Source organism: Orycteropus afer, unplaced genomic scaffold (genome assembly GCF_000298275.1).
Source record: "Orycteropus afer afer isolate SDZICR_OR568_19922 unplaced genomic scaffold, OryAfe1.0 scaffold00355, whole genome shotgun sequence".
Classification (NCBI taxonomy): Eukaryota; Metazoa; Chordata; class Mammalia; order Tubulidentata; family Orycteropodidae; genus Orycteropus; species Orycteropus afer.
Window position 1 is genome coordinate 857,828 of NW_006921942.1, and position 19,022 is coordinate 876,849.

Below are 19,022 nucleotides of genomic sequence, written 5' to 3' on the forward strand. Positions count from 1 at the left end.
CGGCAGTATCCAGGAAGCTCTACCGGGAGCCGTGCAGGGAAGAGTGTTTGTGTGACACCACCGATTACGCGGAGGGGTGGGATGGAGCAGGTTGTCGCTGTAGGGGCGCTCAGAAGGGACTGATATCTCTGGGACACCGCGGAGACGCTCTGAGGGGACGGGTGTTCGTAGGGCACCGGTGCACGCTGAAGGGGCCGGCCGAACCGGGTGGCAATGGGGATGTGGTCCTCGCTGGATGCGATGTGGGAGATGCCAGCCGAAAAGCGTATTTTCGGGGTCGTGTTGCTCTTCTCCTGGACAGTGTACCTTTGGGAAACCTTCCTAGCACAGCGGCAGGTGAGCCTAGACAGGGCCCATCTGACCCCGACCCCTGGCCAACCCTGGGCCAGACTCGACCTCGACCCAAGGCGCTGGATAATTGCTCCGGCCACAGCACCAGCCTGGGCCCCGTACTCCCTACTAAATCTCTTGCCTTGGCTCAATGGCGGGCTGTGCCTTGAGGGGATCGTGGTGCCTTAGGGACTTTCCCTGCGACAGTGAGGTGCGACCCAAGCTCGTTGAGGCCTGGAGAAAGGGAAGGAGGGGCTGCCGCCTTGGTAGTCTTGAGTCCCTGACCCTGTCCCAGCTTCCTTAGGATTCTCGCGCCCAGGGTTAGCCTCCTTTATCTCTGGCAGCCACCTACAAGCCTTCAAAAAGATGCTAAGTTTTTAGAATCACAGCTTCACCATATTTGTGTAATGCTCAACTACAAGACTTGGAAACCCATATTCAGAAAATAAGGATTTTGCAGTTGTTCAAAATGATTCTTTTTTGTTTTATTTTAAAAAGTGTATGTATTGTTTTTGTCCCAAAGAACAATATTTTTTTTAAGTGTCTATTATTTTTGTTTAAAAATTTTAAAAGTGAAATAGAAAGTTACTTGGTAACAGCTCCTTGGAGATAGCCATAATTAACAGCTTGATGGAGCTGAACTTTTAAACGAGATGAATTTTAAGTTTAATTGACCTTTTTCACTTGCAGTCTGTCACTGCTGGTTTGTTTTACCAACATTCTTCTAGGCTGTCACTGAATTATGTGAACCATATGATGGTTATGAAAAGCTTTCTGTTTTAACTACTGATACTCTGTTTTTCTTTTTTTGAGCAGTAGTGCCTTTTTTTCTCTGTAAATTTGTTCTGTCACTTTACATTGTGCGTGAATCTTTTTGTTAAAGCTTTTTATTTTTCTATGTCTAGTTGTGTCTTGATCTCTTCCTTTAGCCCAGGGTGCTCAAAGCTGCATGCCTTTATCTCACATAGCTCATTGGATAGGTTCATTAGAACAGAATTTTGTAGACCTGGAAAAGATCATTTGCATTAAGTGTCTGAATCGGAGGGTGGAGTATTGAACATCTTGTTGTTGTTATGTGCCGTCGAGTGAACATCTATGTCTCTTTAATAAAGCTGGTTACCATTCCTACTTTTCAGTGGTGTATCCTTTACTGAGTTATGCTACGTCCTTTACTAATGTTATGTCCTCAGCTTTTATTGAGGGTTTTATAAAAAGTCCAATATATGTAAAGAACATTTGTTGTAAAACCACTGAAGAAGATACTGACCATTACATTGTTTGATATCTGTTCCCTGCATTATGTCCCATGGACTGAAATTACCTTTTAGAATTTGGTATCATGAAAAAGCTTGTCTTTCTTGACACCTGGTATGTTTCTGCCATTCCTCAAATTTTCCTTAAGTTGGCTTCCAGAGACCTCAGGACCAAATGTAATGACCAGCCACAATCTCTAGTAATATTTAAGTAATATTTAATGTTTAGCAGATTTGCTTCCTTCTTTCATGAATTTGTTTTCTATAAGACATATAATACCTAGAATGAGCTGAACCCTTTGTGATTCTACACATTTGTTTTACATAATCCTGATTTTAATTTTATCTAGTCAGCTCCCAGATTCTCTTGTTTAACTTTTACTTTTCTGTATCATTTGTTTCAATGGTCAATGTACTTGATCAAATAGAAGGTTTGTATATGTACAAAACAAATTCAACAGGCTTAAACAGCAAATTATAAACCTTTCTTTCAGTGTTTGATCATAAGTGACTATTGTAATAAATAATGAGTTAATTTGACAAAGTGTTTTCTTCACAATCTTTCAGAGAAGGATATATAAAACAACAACTCATGTACCACTGGAGTTAGGACAGATCATGGATTCAGAAACATTTGAGAAATCTCGATTGTATCAGCTGGATAAAAGTACTTTCAGCTTCTGGTCAGGACTCTACTCAGAGATTGAAGGCACTGTGAGTAATTTACTTCTTGGGGAGATAATCTGTCAAATAGTTTAATACTTTGTAATGTTTGTTTTCCTACTTTTGTGACACAAAGGAGGGTATCACATCTGTAGATCTCAGAATGCTTTTTAAACTTTTGTTATTGTTAAGAATGGGATCTGGGTTAAAAGAGTTAGAAGCCTAACTGTTTAGTTAGTTGAAAAGTTAGATGATTTGATCACCATCACACTGAGGCCAGGGGTGAGAAAGAAATTTGTGTTGTATGTTATTCATATAGCTGTTAACCTGTCTTTCACGTTGCAGCCAGGGGACTCTTCTGAAGCACAATTTTGATCATGTTGTTCTCCTATATAAATGGCTTCCTGTTTTCCTCAGGGAAAAACCCAAGCTCTTTGGCATGGCTTATGAGGTCCTTTGCAAACTGGTAACTGTTTTCTTGTGCCTCATCTTTTCATTCCTTTTCTCTAATTATTCTTTCCCTTCCTACTTTTGGCTGACCTCCACCTAGCTTGGTTGTTTTTTTATGACTGAATCTTTTCACATGCTGATATCTCTGCCTTGGATGCCCATCCCTTCCCTCTCATTGAAGCCTGGTTAACCTTTCCTTAGCCATTAGGATGCAGCTAAGAGATCATCACTTTTGGGGTCTCCCCCTGAAGGTTGGGTTAGGAAGCATCCTATCTTTATTCCGATCACTTATCATACTGGATTGAACTTCCCTGTTAGTTGACAGACTGTAGTTCCTTAAGGAAAGGGTACCTTAAAGTCTTGTTCACATTTTATACCTAATGCCTGGAATAAAATAAGACCATAAATCATTTATATTGAATTTTGAAACAACGAATGCAGACCATTTTTACTTAGCAAAACAGTGATTAGCCCTACTCCATTCTAGAAGAAGAGACTCCATATAGTGTAGAGCAGTTTTTCAAACTTTTTATTTTTTATCATTATCTTTTCCTCCCAAGATTCTTTTTAGACATGTTTTTCCTAATCACTCACTCCATGAAATTTTAATGCCATGTGTATACTGTATATCTATTTATGTATGGCATGTTGTTGTTGTTGTTGTTATGTGCCATCGAGTCAAACCTGACTCATAGTGACCCCTCCTTAGGTTTCCAAGGCAATATCACTACGGAAGTAGGATTGCCCAACCTTCCTTCCGAGGAGTGGCTGGTGGGTTTGAACCACCAGGCTTCTGGTGAGCAGTCAAGTGCCTTAGCCACTATGCTACCAGAGCTCCCTCTGCTTTATACAGAGAAAAAGTAAGCTCTTTTCACTCTCAAGAACCAATGTTGCTCCTTTGAAGGCAATGTTACCCCACTGAGAGTGAATGATGTAGAGGAACAGCAGACTCTGAGCTTAAGTTGCTTGAGTTTGAATGTAAGCTTCACCACATGTGTGACCTCAAGCAAGTCACTCAACTTTTCTGTGTCTCAGTTTTCTCATGCATAATAATATGGTAATTATAATTACTCATAGTGCTGAGTATGCGCAGAATAAATGCTTAGAATGTAAAATGCTTAGAACAGTGCCTGACTCATTGTTAAATGTTTGATAAAGATTGGATATTATTATATTTATCATCATGATCATGATCATGATTATTCCTCCAGAACTCTTTTAGATCCCCCAGTACTAAGTGCCTAAGGCACTTAACTGCTAATCAGAAGGCTGGCAGTTCAAACCCACCAGCCATTCCTCGGAAGGAAGGTTGGGCAATCTACTTCCTTAGTGATACTGCCTTGGAAATCCAAGGATGGGTCTCTATGAGTCGGATCTGACTTGACGACAGTGAGTTTGGTTTTTTTTTTGGTACTAAGAGAAGGATTTGTAAATGGAAAATAATTGAGATCAGCTACCATAATGGTTTCATGAGTTAAAGAGAAGAAACTGGCTGTATGTTGCTTTGTTAAATGATGACAACATTGTCTACCTGTGTACAGAATATTTCTTGACAAGTATGGAATAAAATTGCATTGGCGTCGAGGGTACATAGCTATTGTTAGTAATCTGTCTTTTCTATATTGACTTTTTGATTATATTTTTACTGATGCATGGCTAGTTTAGTTACTGTGATGCTGAAGTATAGTATTAAAACTTGATGCTTTAAAAAAAAAGAACACCTTGATGCTTTCCAGCCAAGGGAGGAAAGGTAGCATTATTGTGAGTTATGTTCCAAACCAAACCAAACTCACTGCCATTGAGTCAGATCAAACTTATAGTGACCCCTCCTTGGGTTTTCGAGGCAGTATCACTGTGGAAGTAGATTGCCCCATCTTCCTTCCGAGAAGTGGCTGGTGATTGATGAGATTTGAAGAGAGATGAGAGTAGAAGTAGTGAATTTAGACACTATCTTCTTTCCTCTTTTTTGTTTGTCTTTTTAAAGTTATTTGTCTTACCTCCAAAGGACCATGATAAAATGACTGTTAAAAGATTTTTGGCCTCTTTGGTTGTCACTAGTAAATAATTCTAGGAGAGATGGGCAATGGCTTGGTCCTTAGGGTTTGTGACTGGAAATGATGCTATTGTTCTTAGATGTGTTGGAGGTAGGGAGAATACATTATAACATGAGAACTTTGCAATTTTTGTGGCTCAAACTGGAAGCAATACTGATGTACTAAGGAAGGCTAGAAACAGTACTGTTCCTCATCAAAATAATTGTGTGGATAATGATTTTCACTTCATACGTAGTTTCTATATTTATTATTTTCTTTGATGTTTTTAACAACCCTCTGAGGTAGGAAGAACAGACATTATTACTTTCTTTTTATGGGTGAAGAAGCAAAGACTTAGAGTAATTAAATAGCTTACATATATAATGACCAAGTGATATTCTAATAAATCAGAGCTGGGTCTCAAACTCTAGTTTTCTGAGTTTTTAAAATTATGTTGAAGAAACCATCTGAGAAACTCTAAGGACAGCCAACAGGAATGTGCTAAATTTATCCTTGGGAAATTGGTAGCTAAGTGTACCATTTGATAAGAACAAATTTGGTGTTACTTGGAAACTCTGTTCTGTTTGAAAGCAAGCTCATTAGTTGCTATTTATGTTGATGACAGTTAATAGGTTTGTATATTTTAGTCACAAAGAATAAATGGAAGATTAACTTAGACTTTTTTTTTTTATCAGTACTTTCTACTTGAGGGAACCTGAGCAAAGGCCTTTTGTCACTGATGACAGGTTCCACTGTTCACACAAATGTGACAGGGTGCCCAGAGAGAAAAGGTCCAGCCTCTAAGACAGACTTTCCTGGATACCACATAGATATCAATAAACAGCCCATTCAAAAAATGGAAGTGAAAGATTAAACTACAGCTATTTTATCACCATAGCTGGATCTTAAAAATATAGGATGTAAAAAGCAAGTTGTAGAATGATAAATACAATTTGATGTCATTTATATACATTCTTAAAAAGCATACATAAGTCACTGTGTTATTTACAGATAAAACCAAACTCACTGCCCTCAATTCCAACTCATAGCGACCCCTCCTTGGGTTTCCAAGGCGATATCTCTACAGAATTAGATTGCCCAACCTTCCTCCCAAGGAGTGGCTTTTGGGTGTGAACGGCCAGCCTTCTGGTTAGCAGGCAAATGCCTTAGGCACTATACCACCAGAGATACATTTGTAAAAATGGAGAATGAATTGGAAGGATACTAATGAAATATATGTGATCATTATTAAAGCCCCTCACAACCACAAGGAACCATGTCTGTACCAATGGAGATCTATGCTTTTAACCAACAAATCTAATTGATCATTGTAGTTCCGCTGAAAGATAAAGTCAATTAATTCCTCTTGACAAAAATGAGTTCCCTAACCTTAGTATCTATTATGAGAAGTAGTGTTTATTAAGCATTTCCCCCCTAAATTTTAAGAGTTGCCCCCTTGTTCTCATGTCCTGATATTTAGTTGAATGTCTGTGTTCACTTTGTCTGCCAAGACAAAGGGTGGTGCTGAGAAATGGGGCCTACTCCTATAAAATCTCAGGAACCACCTTTTCCTGATCCAGAGAAGCACAGATGTCCCATTCCATCCCCCAGTTTGATAAGTGGACATGGCTCTCCACTTCTATACAGACACTGATAGTTTGTCCTGACTGAAGAGGGCTGTTTTCTTTAAAGGAAAAGACAATTACAGACCCAGATAATCTGATTCAATCCCATTTCTCTCACTCATTAGCTATAGGATTTTGGACAAATTGCTTAACCTTTCTAAGTAAGCTAAGTTCTGTGATTCAAAAAGTCTTTATTGTGATCTTTTGGCAAAAGCATTTTTTTAAACAATTTTATTGAGATAAATATAATTCACCCATATAAAGTATACAGACAAAAACTTTTTAATAGACTAAACTTAGTATTTCAATTGGTTTGTGTTCATTTATATAAGGGCATACTTTATCCAAAATGAGATAGGTCTCATTTTTCTTTAGAGATAATTATTTTTTCTTTTTTCTCTATAATATGCTTTTATATGATAGTCTCCTGTACTATTCAGATGTGACCAAAGTATACTTTGTTTTATAGTTTATTCTTCTCTTTGGTGGAATCCCTTATCTCTGGAGACTTTCAGGACGGTTCTGTGGATATGCTGGCTTTGGACAAGAGTATGAGGTATGTGATGCATTAGCATACACTTGTCGGAGAGCTTTTGCTTGTCAAGCTTTATGCTAAAGTTAGTAGGCTTATTTCTGTACGCCATCCTTGTCTCCCATACAGTATTAGATAGGATAATTGTAGTTACTGTAACAAACCCCAGAATTTCTATCATTTATCACAGTGGTTTATTTCTCGATTACATAGCAGTTTAGTATGAGAATGTTTGGTCCTCTATGTGGTAAGTCAGGAACCCCGGCACTATCTTAGGATTGTGCCACCCCCTAAGTACCCTGGGATTCTCTGCATCCAACAAGCAGATGGAATGAGAGGGTGGAGAAAGCACACCTTTTTAACTTTCTTGACTCCAAAGTGATACCTGTTCTTTGCACTCACATTTTGTTGGTAAACAGTCATTTGCTCTCACCCAGATACAAGGGAGCTGGGAATTGTCTCTGGATGTATAGCTGCTTCTCAGGGACAACTCTATGCATTGAAAAGGGAAGCATGAAATTTTTGGACCCACGCTAAATGGATACTTCTGTGCTATACACACTTAACAGGTACTTGAAACAAAGGCAAAATATGCCAGTATGTATCTCCTAGAATCTCTGTTGGCCTATTTCAGTTGACTTCCCACTATCCCTGGAACTCCAGTTGCTGGGCAAGGACTTAAACCTGAGACTCCTTCCTGTAATTTTTGCTAGGACACTGCTTCCTGTGTTTTCCTTGGAAATCACCAAGTGTATTCCCTCCTTGCTGATTTTTTATTTGAAATGATGGATCTCTTCAAAATGAGTAACTGCATGAAATATAAACTTTGCAGCTGGCTCTTCAGTGTACACGTCACTGTATAAATAACAGGGGCACATTATGATCAGTGACCAGTCATGTCACTTCTTTCAGAGTCTGTGGGTGGTTGGTCATTGCACTTGTTATTCAGTTCATGTACAGAAAATAAAGTGTTAGTTGCATTGCCCCCTTGTCTCCCACCAGACATTTTACAAAAATTGGGTAATTAAAAGAGGGAGTTGGGCAACAAAGATGAAAGTATTGGAGTTCCTAGGTGGTGGAGATGGTTAATGAGCTCAGCCTACTGCAGAAGGTTGGCAGTTTGACTCTATCCAGCAGTGCCTTGGAAGAAAGACCTGGCAGTCTACTTCTCCCCCCTCAAAAAAAACCTTCTGAATCTGTCTTGAATTTCTGGCATTTCTCAATCATTGTCCTGCCATAACCATTATTGAATTGTCTTCAGCAGAATTTTTCTTATGTGTGATATTAATGATATTGTTCAATAATTTCCACATTCTGTTGGATTATCTTTCTTTGGAGTGGGCACAAATATATATCTCATAGAGTCAGCTGGCTAGGTGGTTGTCTTCCAAATTTCTTGGCATATATGAGTGAGCACTTCCAGCATTCAATGTTTGTTGAAACATCTCAATTGGTATTCTGTCAATTCCTGGAGTCTTGTTATTTACCAGTGTCCTCAGTGCAGTTTGGACTTCTTTCAATACTGATGAAGCTCAAAGAGTACACCCTTCAGTATGGATTACACGTCAATATAAAGAAAACAAAAATCATTACAACTGGATCAATAAGCAACATCATGACAAATGGAGAACAGATTGAAGTTGTCAAAGTTTTCATTTTACTTGGATCCACAGTCAGTGCCCATGGAAGCAGCAATCAAGAAACAAAACAACATATTGCATTGGGCAGATTTATTGTAAAAGACCTCTTTAAAGTGTTAAAAAAGCAAAGACATTACTTTGAGGACTAAGGTATACCGTATCCAATCCATGGCATTTTCAGTCACTTCATATACATTCAAAAGCTAGACAATGAATAAGGAAAACTGAAGAATTTCATTTGAATTGGTGTTGATGAACAATATTGAATATACCATGGGCTGCCAGAAGAATGAACAAATCTATATTGGAATCTATAATGGAAGAAGTACAGTCAGAATGTTCCTTAGAAGGGACTTTGTCTCATGTATTTTGGAATTGTTATCAGGAGAGACCAGTCCCTAGAGAAAGACATCATGCTTAGTAAAATAGAGGGTCAGCCAAAAAGAGGAAGATGGTTAATGAAATGGATTGACATAGTGGCTGCAACAATGGGCTCAAACATAGCAATGATTGTGAGGATGGCGCAGGACTGGGCAGTGTTTTGCTCTGTTATACATAGGGTTGCTATGAGTCAGAACCAACTTGATGGCACCTAACGACAACAACATACATTTAGAACTGACAGAATTTTTAGTATTTTGACCTTTTTTTTTTTTTATAATTGTGATTTGGGTGATAGTTTACAGAGCAAATTCACTTTCCATACAGCAGTTCACATACACTTTGTCTCATGACATTGACTACAGTTTATCCAATGCAGCAGCTCCCCTCCCATTTCTTCCCCATAGTTAACTCTTCCCTTCCCTGGGTTCTTCCCTCCATGCACTCCTGCCCCCTGAGCTATGTCCCTGTACATACACAGCCCTTCTATTCTACCATGATTGTTCTCTCCAAGGAGTGTATCTACCTAGTGTAAATGTTCACCTCATATGCCTGTCTTTTGTTTTGCTGGAAGCCACAGGAGTGGGTTCAATTCCAGACCTGAAAGACAGCTAGGGGCCATAGTCTCAGTGGTTCCGTCAGGCTCTATCAGACCAGCAAACCTGGTCCCCGTCCTTTTTTTTTTTTTTTTAAATGATTCTGACTTTTGTTCCACATTGTTCTCCCATTCTATCCAGAATCTCCTACGTAAATCTCCCTCCGAGTGGTTGACCGTGGTACCCGGGTACCATCTAGTTCTTCTGGTCTCGTAGTTGTATAGGCTGCAGATCGCATGGTGTACCAGTCGCTTGGACTAATTGTTTCCATGAATCTTTGGTTTTCTTCATTCTTTTTTGCTCTGGATGAGGAGAGACCCATCGTTGCATCTAGATGGCTGCTTGCAAGCTTTTAAGATCCCAGTCGCTACTCGCCAAAGTAGGAGGTAGAATAATATTTTGTGTAGTGTGTTATGCCAATTGAGCTTGATGTCCCCTGTGACTATGGTCCCAAGCCCACAGGTTCAACTACTTGGTCCCTCTGGGTAGCTAGTTGTGGCCAAGAAGTGACTACAACCTTGTCCCTTGTCAGTTCTACTATATATATACCTGGGAATTCTTACAGAATATACAAATACACTTGTAGAAACATTGTCTGCCAATCACGTACCTGGAATATGTTATACCAACATTTTTAAAGGTACAGAATAATCATAATTTTTTCCTTTTTGCATTGCATGGTTTGAGCTTGCATGGTCATTTTTATAGTCTTGCACTACAGTGTAAAGCAAAGATTGCCTGTATTCATTGTACGCATGTATCATTTATTTGATTACTCTTCTATTGATGGGTTGGTCCCCAATTTTCCTTTTTACAAATATTGCTATTGTGTATGTCTTTCATCTAAATCTTCATGCACATGTATAAATATTTTGTGCATTTAAAATTTTGACAAATGCTGCCAAATTCCCCTTTTAAACAGCTTGTTTGGTATATATTCTTTAGTAATGTATTAACTACCAACATACCCTTTCTCTGCATCCTCACTAGTACTTGCAATATATGTGATCTTTTTATTTTTGCAAGTTTGACAGGAAAAATAGTTACTATGTTCTTAATTCATATAATATATTTTTAAATAAAAAAGGTTATAAAACAACATAAGTAAGTAAAAGTATGTGTGAATATCCATACAGATTTTTTATAAAACTAAGCTAGTAAATTCAGACCTCAAGTTACATATTGAAGAATTCTCTGGGCAAAATATTGAATGATGCAGGAAGCATCAAAAGAAGATGGAAGTAATATACAAAGTCACTGTACCAAAAAGAATTGGGTCAGTGTTCAACTGTTTCAGGAGGTAGCATATGATCAAGAATCAATGATACTGAATGAAGAAGTCCAAGGTGCATTGAAGGAATTGGTATAAAACAAGGCTCCAGGATTTGATGGAATACCCATTGGGATGTTTCAACAAATGGATGCAGCACTGGAGGCACTTAGTCGTTTAGTCCAAGAAATTGTAAGGTAGCTATTTTTCCTAGCCAATTGACTGGAACAGATCCATATTTGTACCCATTTCAAAGAAACGTGATCCAACAAAATGTGGAAATTACCAAACAATATCATTCATATCACATGTAAGTAAAATTTTGCTGAAGATAATTCAGAAATGGTTACAACAGTATATTGATAGGGGACTTTCAGTTATTCAAGCCAGATTCAGAAGTGGATGTGGAATGAGGGATATCATTGCAGATGTCTGATGGATCTTGGCTGAAAGCAAATACCAGGAAGATGTTTACCTGTTTTTTGACTAGGCAAAGACATTCAACTGTGTGGCTCATACAAATTATGGATAACATTGTGAAGAATGGGAATTTCAGAATAATTAATTGTGCTCATGAGGAAACTGTACATAGACCAAGAGGCTGTTGTTTGAACAGAACAAGGGGATACAGTGTGGTTTAAAAATCAGGAAAGGTGTGTGTCAAGGTTATATCCTTTCACCATACTTATTCAACCTGTATGCTGAGCAAATAATCTGAGAACTGGACTATCCAAAGGAGAATGTGGTATCAAGATTGGAGGGTACTCCTTAACAACCTATGATATGCAGATGATCCAACCTTGCTTGCTGAAAATGAAGATGACTTCTAAGCACTTACTGATGAAGATCAAAGACTACAGTCTTCAGTGTGGATTATACCTCAACATAAAGAAAACAAAAATCCTCACAACTGGACCAATAAGCAACATCATGATAAATGGAGAAAAGATTGAAGTTGTCAGGGATTTAGTTTTACTTGGCTTTACAGTCAACACCCAGAGAAGCAGCAGTCAAGAAATCAGACATTGTATTTCACTGGGCAAATCTGCTACAAAAGACCTCTTTAAAGTATTAAAGAGCAGAGATGTCACGTTGAAGACTAAGGTGCTCCTGACCCAAGCCCTGGTATTTTCAGTCAGCTCATAATGCTTGTGAAAGCTGGACAGTTAATAAGGAAGACCAAAGAAGAGTTGATGCTTTTAGATTGTGGCATTGGAAAAGAATACTGAGAATACCATCGGACTGCCAGAACAAACAAAACTGTCCTGGAAAAAGTGCAGCTGGAATGCTCCTTGGAAGCGAGAATGGCCAGACTTGTTCTCACCTACTTTGGTCATGTTGTCAGAGGGATCTTTCTCTGGAGAAGGATATCATGCTTGGTAAAGTAGAGAGTCAGTGAAAAAGGGGAAGCCCCTCAATGAGATGGACTGACTTGGTGGTTGCAATGATGGGCTGAGGTATAGCAAGGATTGTGAGGATGGTGCACGACTGGGCATTGTTTCATTCTGTTGTACATAAGATCACTGTGAGTCAGAGTCAAGTTGATGATACTTAACAATGATCTCCTAATAATGAACATATTTAGGTTGCCTCACTTTTTCTTTATTACATATGGTGGTGCCCATCCTTGTACATATATCTTTGTGCACATATCCCACATCATAAAGTCTGAAATCATATACCTTAATACTGGTAGTGGTTTTCTTTGGGGAGGATTTTGACAGTTTTTATTTCCAGTGTGTGCTTGTCTTTTAAGGAAATTCAGCAGTGAGCATGTACTTCCTGTATAATTAAAACCATCTGCTATATTAAAAAGAAGAAAAGCAGATAGGCTTCAGCTTATCCTAGGCATATGCAGGACTTGGTGTTTTTCCAAACTACCAACTAGCGGTCCGTTCACATAATCACTGTGTCTCTTTTTGATGAATGAGAGAGGGTACAGTCCTTCTCAGCAAGTAATGTACTTACTGACTCAGAATGCTCTAGAGTTCTGTTTCTACATACTGAATGTGAGATGGAATGAGTATGTCAGACAAGGGATGAATCATGGTTCAAGATATGTTGGCTTGAATCACTCTGTCCTAATGACGCGGGACTTTAAAATGTTCTGTGTCCTGAAGGCTTCCTAGAGCCTTGAGGTGTTTACTGATAGGGATAGAGCCTCTGGGTTGGAATTACAGATAAATCTCCAGGAGGTGGTATCCTGTGCATTTACCCAGTTTGAGTTTCCTGTTACATTTCCTTTTTTCATCAGGGATAGTTTTCTTAACCTCAATCACCCTTCTAAGGTTTAGATCACAGTTGTCTGTTAGGAGTGGAAGGCTCTTACAGAGGAGTAGTGCAAAGTAGCATTTTGAGGTCAGATGATGAAAATCATATAAGTATAATGGATTAAGTTTCATATTAGAGAGCCATTAAAAGTTTTTTTAAAAATTTTAAGTAGAGAAGTAGGGTTTCAGATTAATCTGGTTTGTATGTAGGATGCAGTAGAATGGAATTGACTTGACAGACAAATTACACATCGAGGTGTGGGAGTAGACAGGTGAGGAGGAGGGAGTTGCTACATGTGACTGAATAAGAATTAATATATTTGATATAGAACGAACTTTTTAGAAAAAGTTGAGTACCTCAATAGGAAAATGAGCAAAGGCAGAAATATAGAAAGACTGGAATTCAAATGGTGATTAAATACGTGAAAAATATAAATCCATATTGATAATCAAAGAAATATATTTTAAAGCAACGAGGTATCTTTTTTTTCTTTCCCCCTATCATATAAGATTGGGGAGAAAAAGTAAAAGAATAGTAGAACAGAATTGGTGAGTGATAGGGAGATAGACTTTCTCATGCTGCTGGTGGTTTGAAACTGGTTCTGTTCTTCTGGAGGATAACTTGGCAATATGTGTGTATTTATTTATTTATTTAGGTACTGAAACCCAGGAACGAACCATTGACAATATGTATTAAAAACTTTTAAAAAGTTCATGGTCTTTGACACCAGATATTTCATTTGTATGAATTTATAGGGATTGCATACATAGAGACATATGTTTAAAGAGATTCATTATAGCATTGGAATGAATGCAATAGTGTCCGTCTATAAAGTGAAATACTCCAGAGTCATTAAAAGTGATGATGTGGATCTATACTTACGAGTATGGAAAGATGTCCATGAGAGGTTGTTATATGAGAAAAGCAGATATTCAAACAATTTGTATAATACGATTGCATTTTTGAAAGATGGAATTCTAATTCTTTAATTTTGAGGAAAGTCCTGGACTCTATTTAAAAAATATTTCCCATTCTGTTCTGAAAACAGTGCTGGAGTAATCCCTCCTGCACATTATAGCCAGACAGATCTCCTTCCTTCCCCTTCCCACCTATCCCCCAACCCCCATGTTTAGAGATTTACGTTGGCTACATCTTTGCTGCCAAATCAAATATACTTTGTTATACTTGCATTTAACTTAAAATAATTCAGTTATGCATTGAGGGATGAGAGGGAATGGGTGAGGGTAGGAGGAAAGAAAAGATTCTATTTGCCTCATTGCCCTTTCCCCCTCTCCCAGCTCTTTATACTAATTAGATCTTACCCTCCACTCTCCCAGGAAAAAGTTTGCTGAGAAACAAGGCAATTACTGGCTTCTGATCTTCTAAGGGCTCATTTAAAAGCAATTAAAATAATTCTTGAGGGTAATTTTCTCCATTAGATTTTGGCTTTTTGTGAAAACTTTAAAATACCCCCTCCACCTGCCCTGACCCAGCACTTTTGAGGCACCATCGTAAGTTTCTTTGTCTGGTCCCAACCAGGCTTTCATCTTCTTGGATCCTCTTAGAGGGTGCTCTTTTCTTTCTCCATGCTTGCTTAAATTGTGTGGAATTCCTCCTCTTTCCAGTTTCTTCCTGTTGCACTAGCTTATTCTTCAGAGTAGCATCCCCAGTCTCACCTGGTTTGTAAGCATTCTGTGAATTCACCAGTGTATGTTACTGTCTCTGTTTTCTGAATTCCTTTTATTATTTTGTCTATATGGCTTAAGGTAACTTTATATAAGGAGCTCTGGTGGGGCAGTGGTGAGAGCTTGACTTCTAACCAAAAGGTTGGCTGTTTGAACTCGCCAGCAGCTCTGCTGGAAAAAGATGTGGCAGTCAGCTTCCTTAAAGATTACAGCCTTAGAAAAGCTGGGCAGCTCTGCCCTGTCATATAGGGTCACTGTGTGTCGTAATCAACTAGACAGGCAATGGGGAGCTTTTGTATAGTCCCTTATAATAAAAGAAGAATTGTTTTATTGCCTCTTCTCTCTCAAACTTTTTTTTGAGGACAGACATCATGTTTTAGACCTTGTATTTCCCCATAAAACTAAACACATTGCTGGGGAGATAATTGGTACTCAGCAAATACATGTTGAATTATCCATTCATAATTCATATCAGGAATTAATTATGTTATACCATAAAAACTGCCATTTGCTTTCTTCTTGTGTTTAGATCATCCAGTCCTTGGTGTTTTTGCTATTGGCTACACTTTTCAGTGCATTGACTGGTTTGCCATGGAGTCTTTATAATACTTTTGTGATAGAAGAAAAACATGGTTTCAATCAACAGGTAAAATAGAGGATGCAAATGTCCTCTTTTTACATATAGTTTGTGTATTACATGCTATCTTTAGAGCATGGTTAATTGAGAAAAAGGGAACTACAGATATGGTAACAATTATGGTTTAGAATCTTGCTGTAAAGACTTCTGGCATTAATGCCTCTTCAAACCCACCAGCCATTCAGAAGGAAGATGGGGCAATTTATTTCCATAGAGATACCACCTTGGAAACCCAAGGAGGGGTCCCTATGAGTTGAATTGACTCAACGGTAGTGAGGTGTTTTTTTTTTTTTAAAAAAAAAAAACCAAAAACATTTTAGTGGGTTTATTTTAAACTGTAAAGTGCAAGAAAATTGCTTATTGTCTTCAGCTATGTAGTGTTATTTAATATAATTGCACTGCACTGTATGTTAATTAAAAAATTTTTTTGATTATGTATTTATATTCAGTTATTAGTTATTTAAAAAGCAAAACCAGTTTCTCAGTATCTTGGATGATGTTTTCTTTTTTTAGACCTTGGGATTCTTCATGAAAGATGCAATCAAGAAATTTATTGTGACTCAGTGTATTTTATTGCCTGTGTCTTCACTTCTACTTTACATTATTAAAATTGGGGGTGACTATTTTTTTATTTATGCCTGGCTGTTCACATTAGTTGTTTCTCTGGTAAGTGAAATCTTTATCTTATTTTCTTGTACAAAAGTGTCTTGGTGAGCTGTAACTAATCTTTATTAGCATGCTAACAGTTCTTAAATACAAGAGGATGCTCTTATAAATGCCCCTCTTAGTTTCTGCTTTTGGATATAGAAAGAGGAGGGTGACTCTGACCACAGAGTTTTTTCTGTTTGTGCTGACTCAAAGCTAGGTATTAGTTACTTTGAATGATCTGGTAGAAGCTGTTGTTGTTGTTGTTATGTGCTGTTGAGTCGGACTGACTCATAGCGACCCCTCCTTGGGTTTCTGAGGTGATATCACTACGGAAGTAGATTGCCCCATCTTCCTTCCGAGGAGTGGCTGATGGATTTGAACCGCTAGCCTTCTGGTTAGCAGTCAAGTGCCTTAGGCTACCAGAGCTCCTTGGTAGAAGCTAGTAGTTACTTTGAATGGAGCTCTGGTAGGGAGCTCTGGTAGCATGGTGCCTAAGGCATTTGATGGCTAACCAGAAGGCTGGCGGTTCAAACCCACCAGCCACTCCTCGGAAGGAAGATTGGGCAATCTACTTCCCTAGAGATACTGCCTTGAAAACCCAAGGAGGAGGGATCACTTTGAGTCAGGATCAATTCAATGGCAGTGAGTTGTTTTTTTTTTGGTTTTGAATGATCCAGTTGTGAGGCAGTTTTTGTTCATCATTTTTTTGTTTTTGGTCAGGCAGTTTTTAGTTGTGTGGTTGTACATTTATGAGTTGCCACGAGAATGGATGATTAAGTGTGATAATTTAATGACTCGTAACTGATCTCAAGAACTTAAAAGCATGAATGTTTGGAAGACAGGATAGATTTAGGAGGGACGAGAGAAGAAAGCATGCACTTAACCCGTTTTCTTCTGCTGTCCTCCCTCTGTCTCTCTCTCCCTTTTCTCCCATCCCCTTTTTTACCCCTTCTTCTTGTTCCCCACACTTTCCTCTTTTTTCCCCTTCTCCTTCCTTTATTTCACCCTTTTCTCTTCCACTGTTCTTTTCTTTCTTCTTCTTCCTCTTTCCTCTCTCCTTTGAGTCATCTTTTTCTTCTCTCTTTTCCATATTCCAAACTGCTGTACTACACAAACACTACAAAACAATCAAAATGGTCTGTTTACAACCCCCAGAAAATATCTATCAACTCTTGAGCTCCTTCAATGCTATATAATTCACTTTCCACTGGTAGGATCAAGACCAGAAAATGGGCACTAAGTGGATTTACAAGTATTTGTTATAAGGCAAATTGAAGTGAGTGGGGAGAGAGCAAGGAAAATGCTCCAAAAATACTTAAGGAAGTGCTGTTTCAACCAGAGTGTATAGTTGTGAACTACAGGTAATTAACTTTACCAGACAAACCAAACAAGTAACAGACAGTCAAGCTGTCGTAATTCTTTTTTAGCAAAGATTTCAGGTCTATCGTGATTACTGTGAAAGGCAGAATTACAAGTTATGATGGGAATACCAGAGTAAATAAGATAAGGTCTCTATTCTCAAGGATGGGGTGCATAGTTATTTTACTATAGTTAATCTATGTAATAATGAGTAGTTTTCCTTTAAGAACGTATTTATAGATCGTTCTGACATTTACTTTTCAGGTGCTTGTCACAATCTATGCAGATTACATCGCTCCTTTATTTGACAAATTCACACCTCTGCCTGAGGGAAAGCTGAAACAAGAAATTGAAGTCATGGCAAAGAGTATTGACTTTCCTTTGACTAAGGTGTATGTTGTTGAAGGTAAGCTACCTGAGGGTAAGAAGGTTTTATTAGAGTAGTTTGTTTTATGTGAGTTTTATTCTTAGAACATTAATAAAATGATGAATCAGTTTTTTTTAAAAAAAAAATATTATATAAAGGTTAGGATTTTACATTTTGACGTTTAAAGATTTATGGGAATTGACGACACTGTCCTGGCATGGAAACTGGTGGCCTGATGCCAAATCCTGCTCTTGCCTGCCTGCAGCTATATTTGGTTGGCTTCACAGTACTGTTTTCATTTTTGGCCAAAGCCTTTCTCACTTCCTGTTTTATTATGTTGCACATGAGACTGATATATTCGCTTTCATTACTTGCTTGGCACCTTTAGGTAATTGAGTTGGACTTTGTTCCCGCCAACAAAATATCTGGTGTTCTGGAGGACTCAGATTTTACCTGCAGAGTAGCTATACTCTGCTTTTTGATGATTGCTTTTGAGAGCTAAGCTGTTTATTAGCTTACATAAGACTACTAAAGTTTCAAGGAAGCCTTCAATGATATAGAAAAAAATTGTGATAAGGCATCATGAATTTCTAATCAATAAATTAAAATCTCTATAAATGATTAAGACTGGCTCTGTGTCTGCGATTTACAAGCTGTGGGATCTTGGACAAATAAATCGCTTCACCCCTCTGTGTTTCAGTTTTGCTTCCTCTAAATCACAGGTCACAGATTTTTTTTTTTTTTTTTTTCTTTAAAGGGACATATATAGTAAATATTTTAGGCTTTGGGGGCTGTCCAGTCTCTGTTGCAGCTATTTGACTCTTCCATTGTAGTGCAAAAATGGCCATGGACAATATATGAACAAATGAGCATGGTTGTGTTCCAGTAAAACTTTATTTATAAAAACAAGCTGCAAGCTAGATTTGGCCTACTGGTTGTAGTTTGCTGACCCCTGCTCTAAACTAAAAAATCACTGGTAGGAAGCCACTATATGGATGAATGAGTAAAATCTGAGAAATAATTGCAGGATTAGGGGAGAAAAGGGATGGTCATAAGTGGAAAAAGTGAATTAACATTAATTGTCTATAGAAATATCAGACATTTAGTGGGTTCTGAGAGTATAATTAAAGGCATAATTTGAATAGCCCAACATTCTATGGGGAATCGGTTGTTGTTGTTGTTGTTATTAAGTGCCGTCGAGTCGTTTCCGACTCATAGCGACCCCATGCACAGCAGAACGAAACACTGCCCGATCCCGCACCAGCCCCACAATCCCTGCTAT

At 38.2% G+C, this 19,022-nt stretch overlaps 1 protein-coding gene across 1 annotated transcript in view; it reads left to right on the plus strand.

Moving 5' to 3' along the window:
• The first annotated feature begins 213 nt into the window (after nucleotides 1-213).
• Nucleotides 214-19,022, plus strand: part of ZMPSTE24 (zinc metallopeptidase STE24) — a 53,956-nt gene continuing 35,147 nt past the window's right edge. Inside the window, exons 1-6 of the mRNA XM_007952695.2 lie at nucleotides 214-336; nucleotides 2,151-2,297; nucleotides 6,824-6,910; nucleotides 15,259-15,375; nucleotides 15,880-16,032; nucleotides 17,638-17,779. Coding sequence (XP_007950886.1) covers nucleotides 214-336; nucleotides 2,151-2,297; nucleotides 6,824-6,910; nucleotides 15,259-15,375; nucleotides 15,880-16,032; nucleotides 17,638-17,779 — 769 coding nt within the window. The remainder of the gene's footprint in view (nucleotides 337-2,150; nucleotides 2,298-6,823; nucleotides 6,911-15,258; nucleotides 15,376-15,879; nucleotides 16,033-17,637; nucleotides 17,780-19,022) is intronic.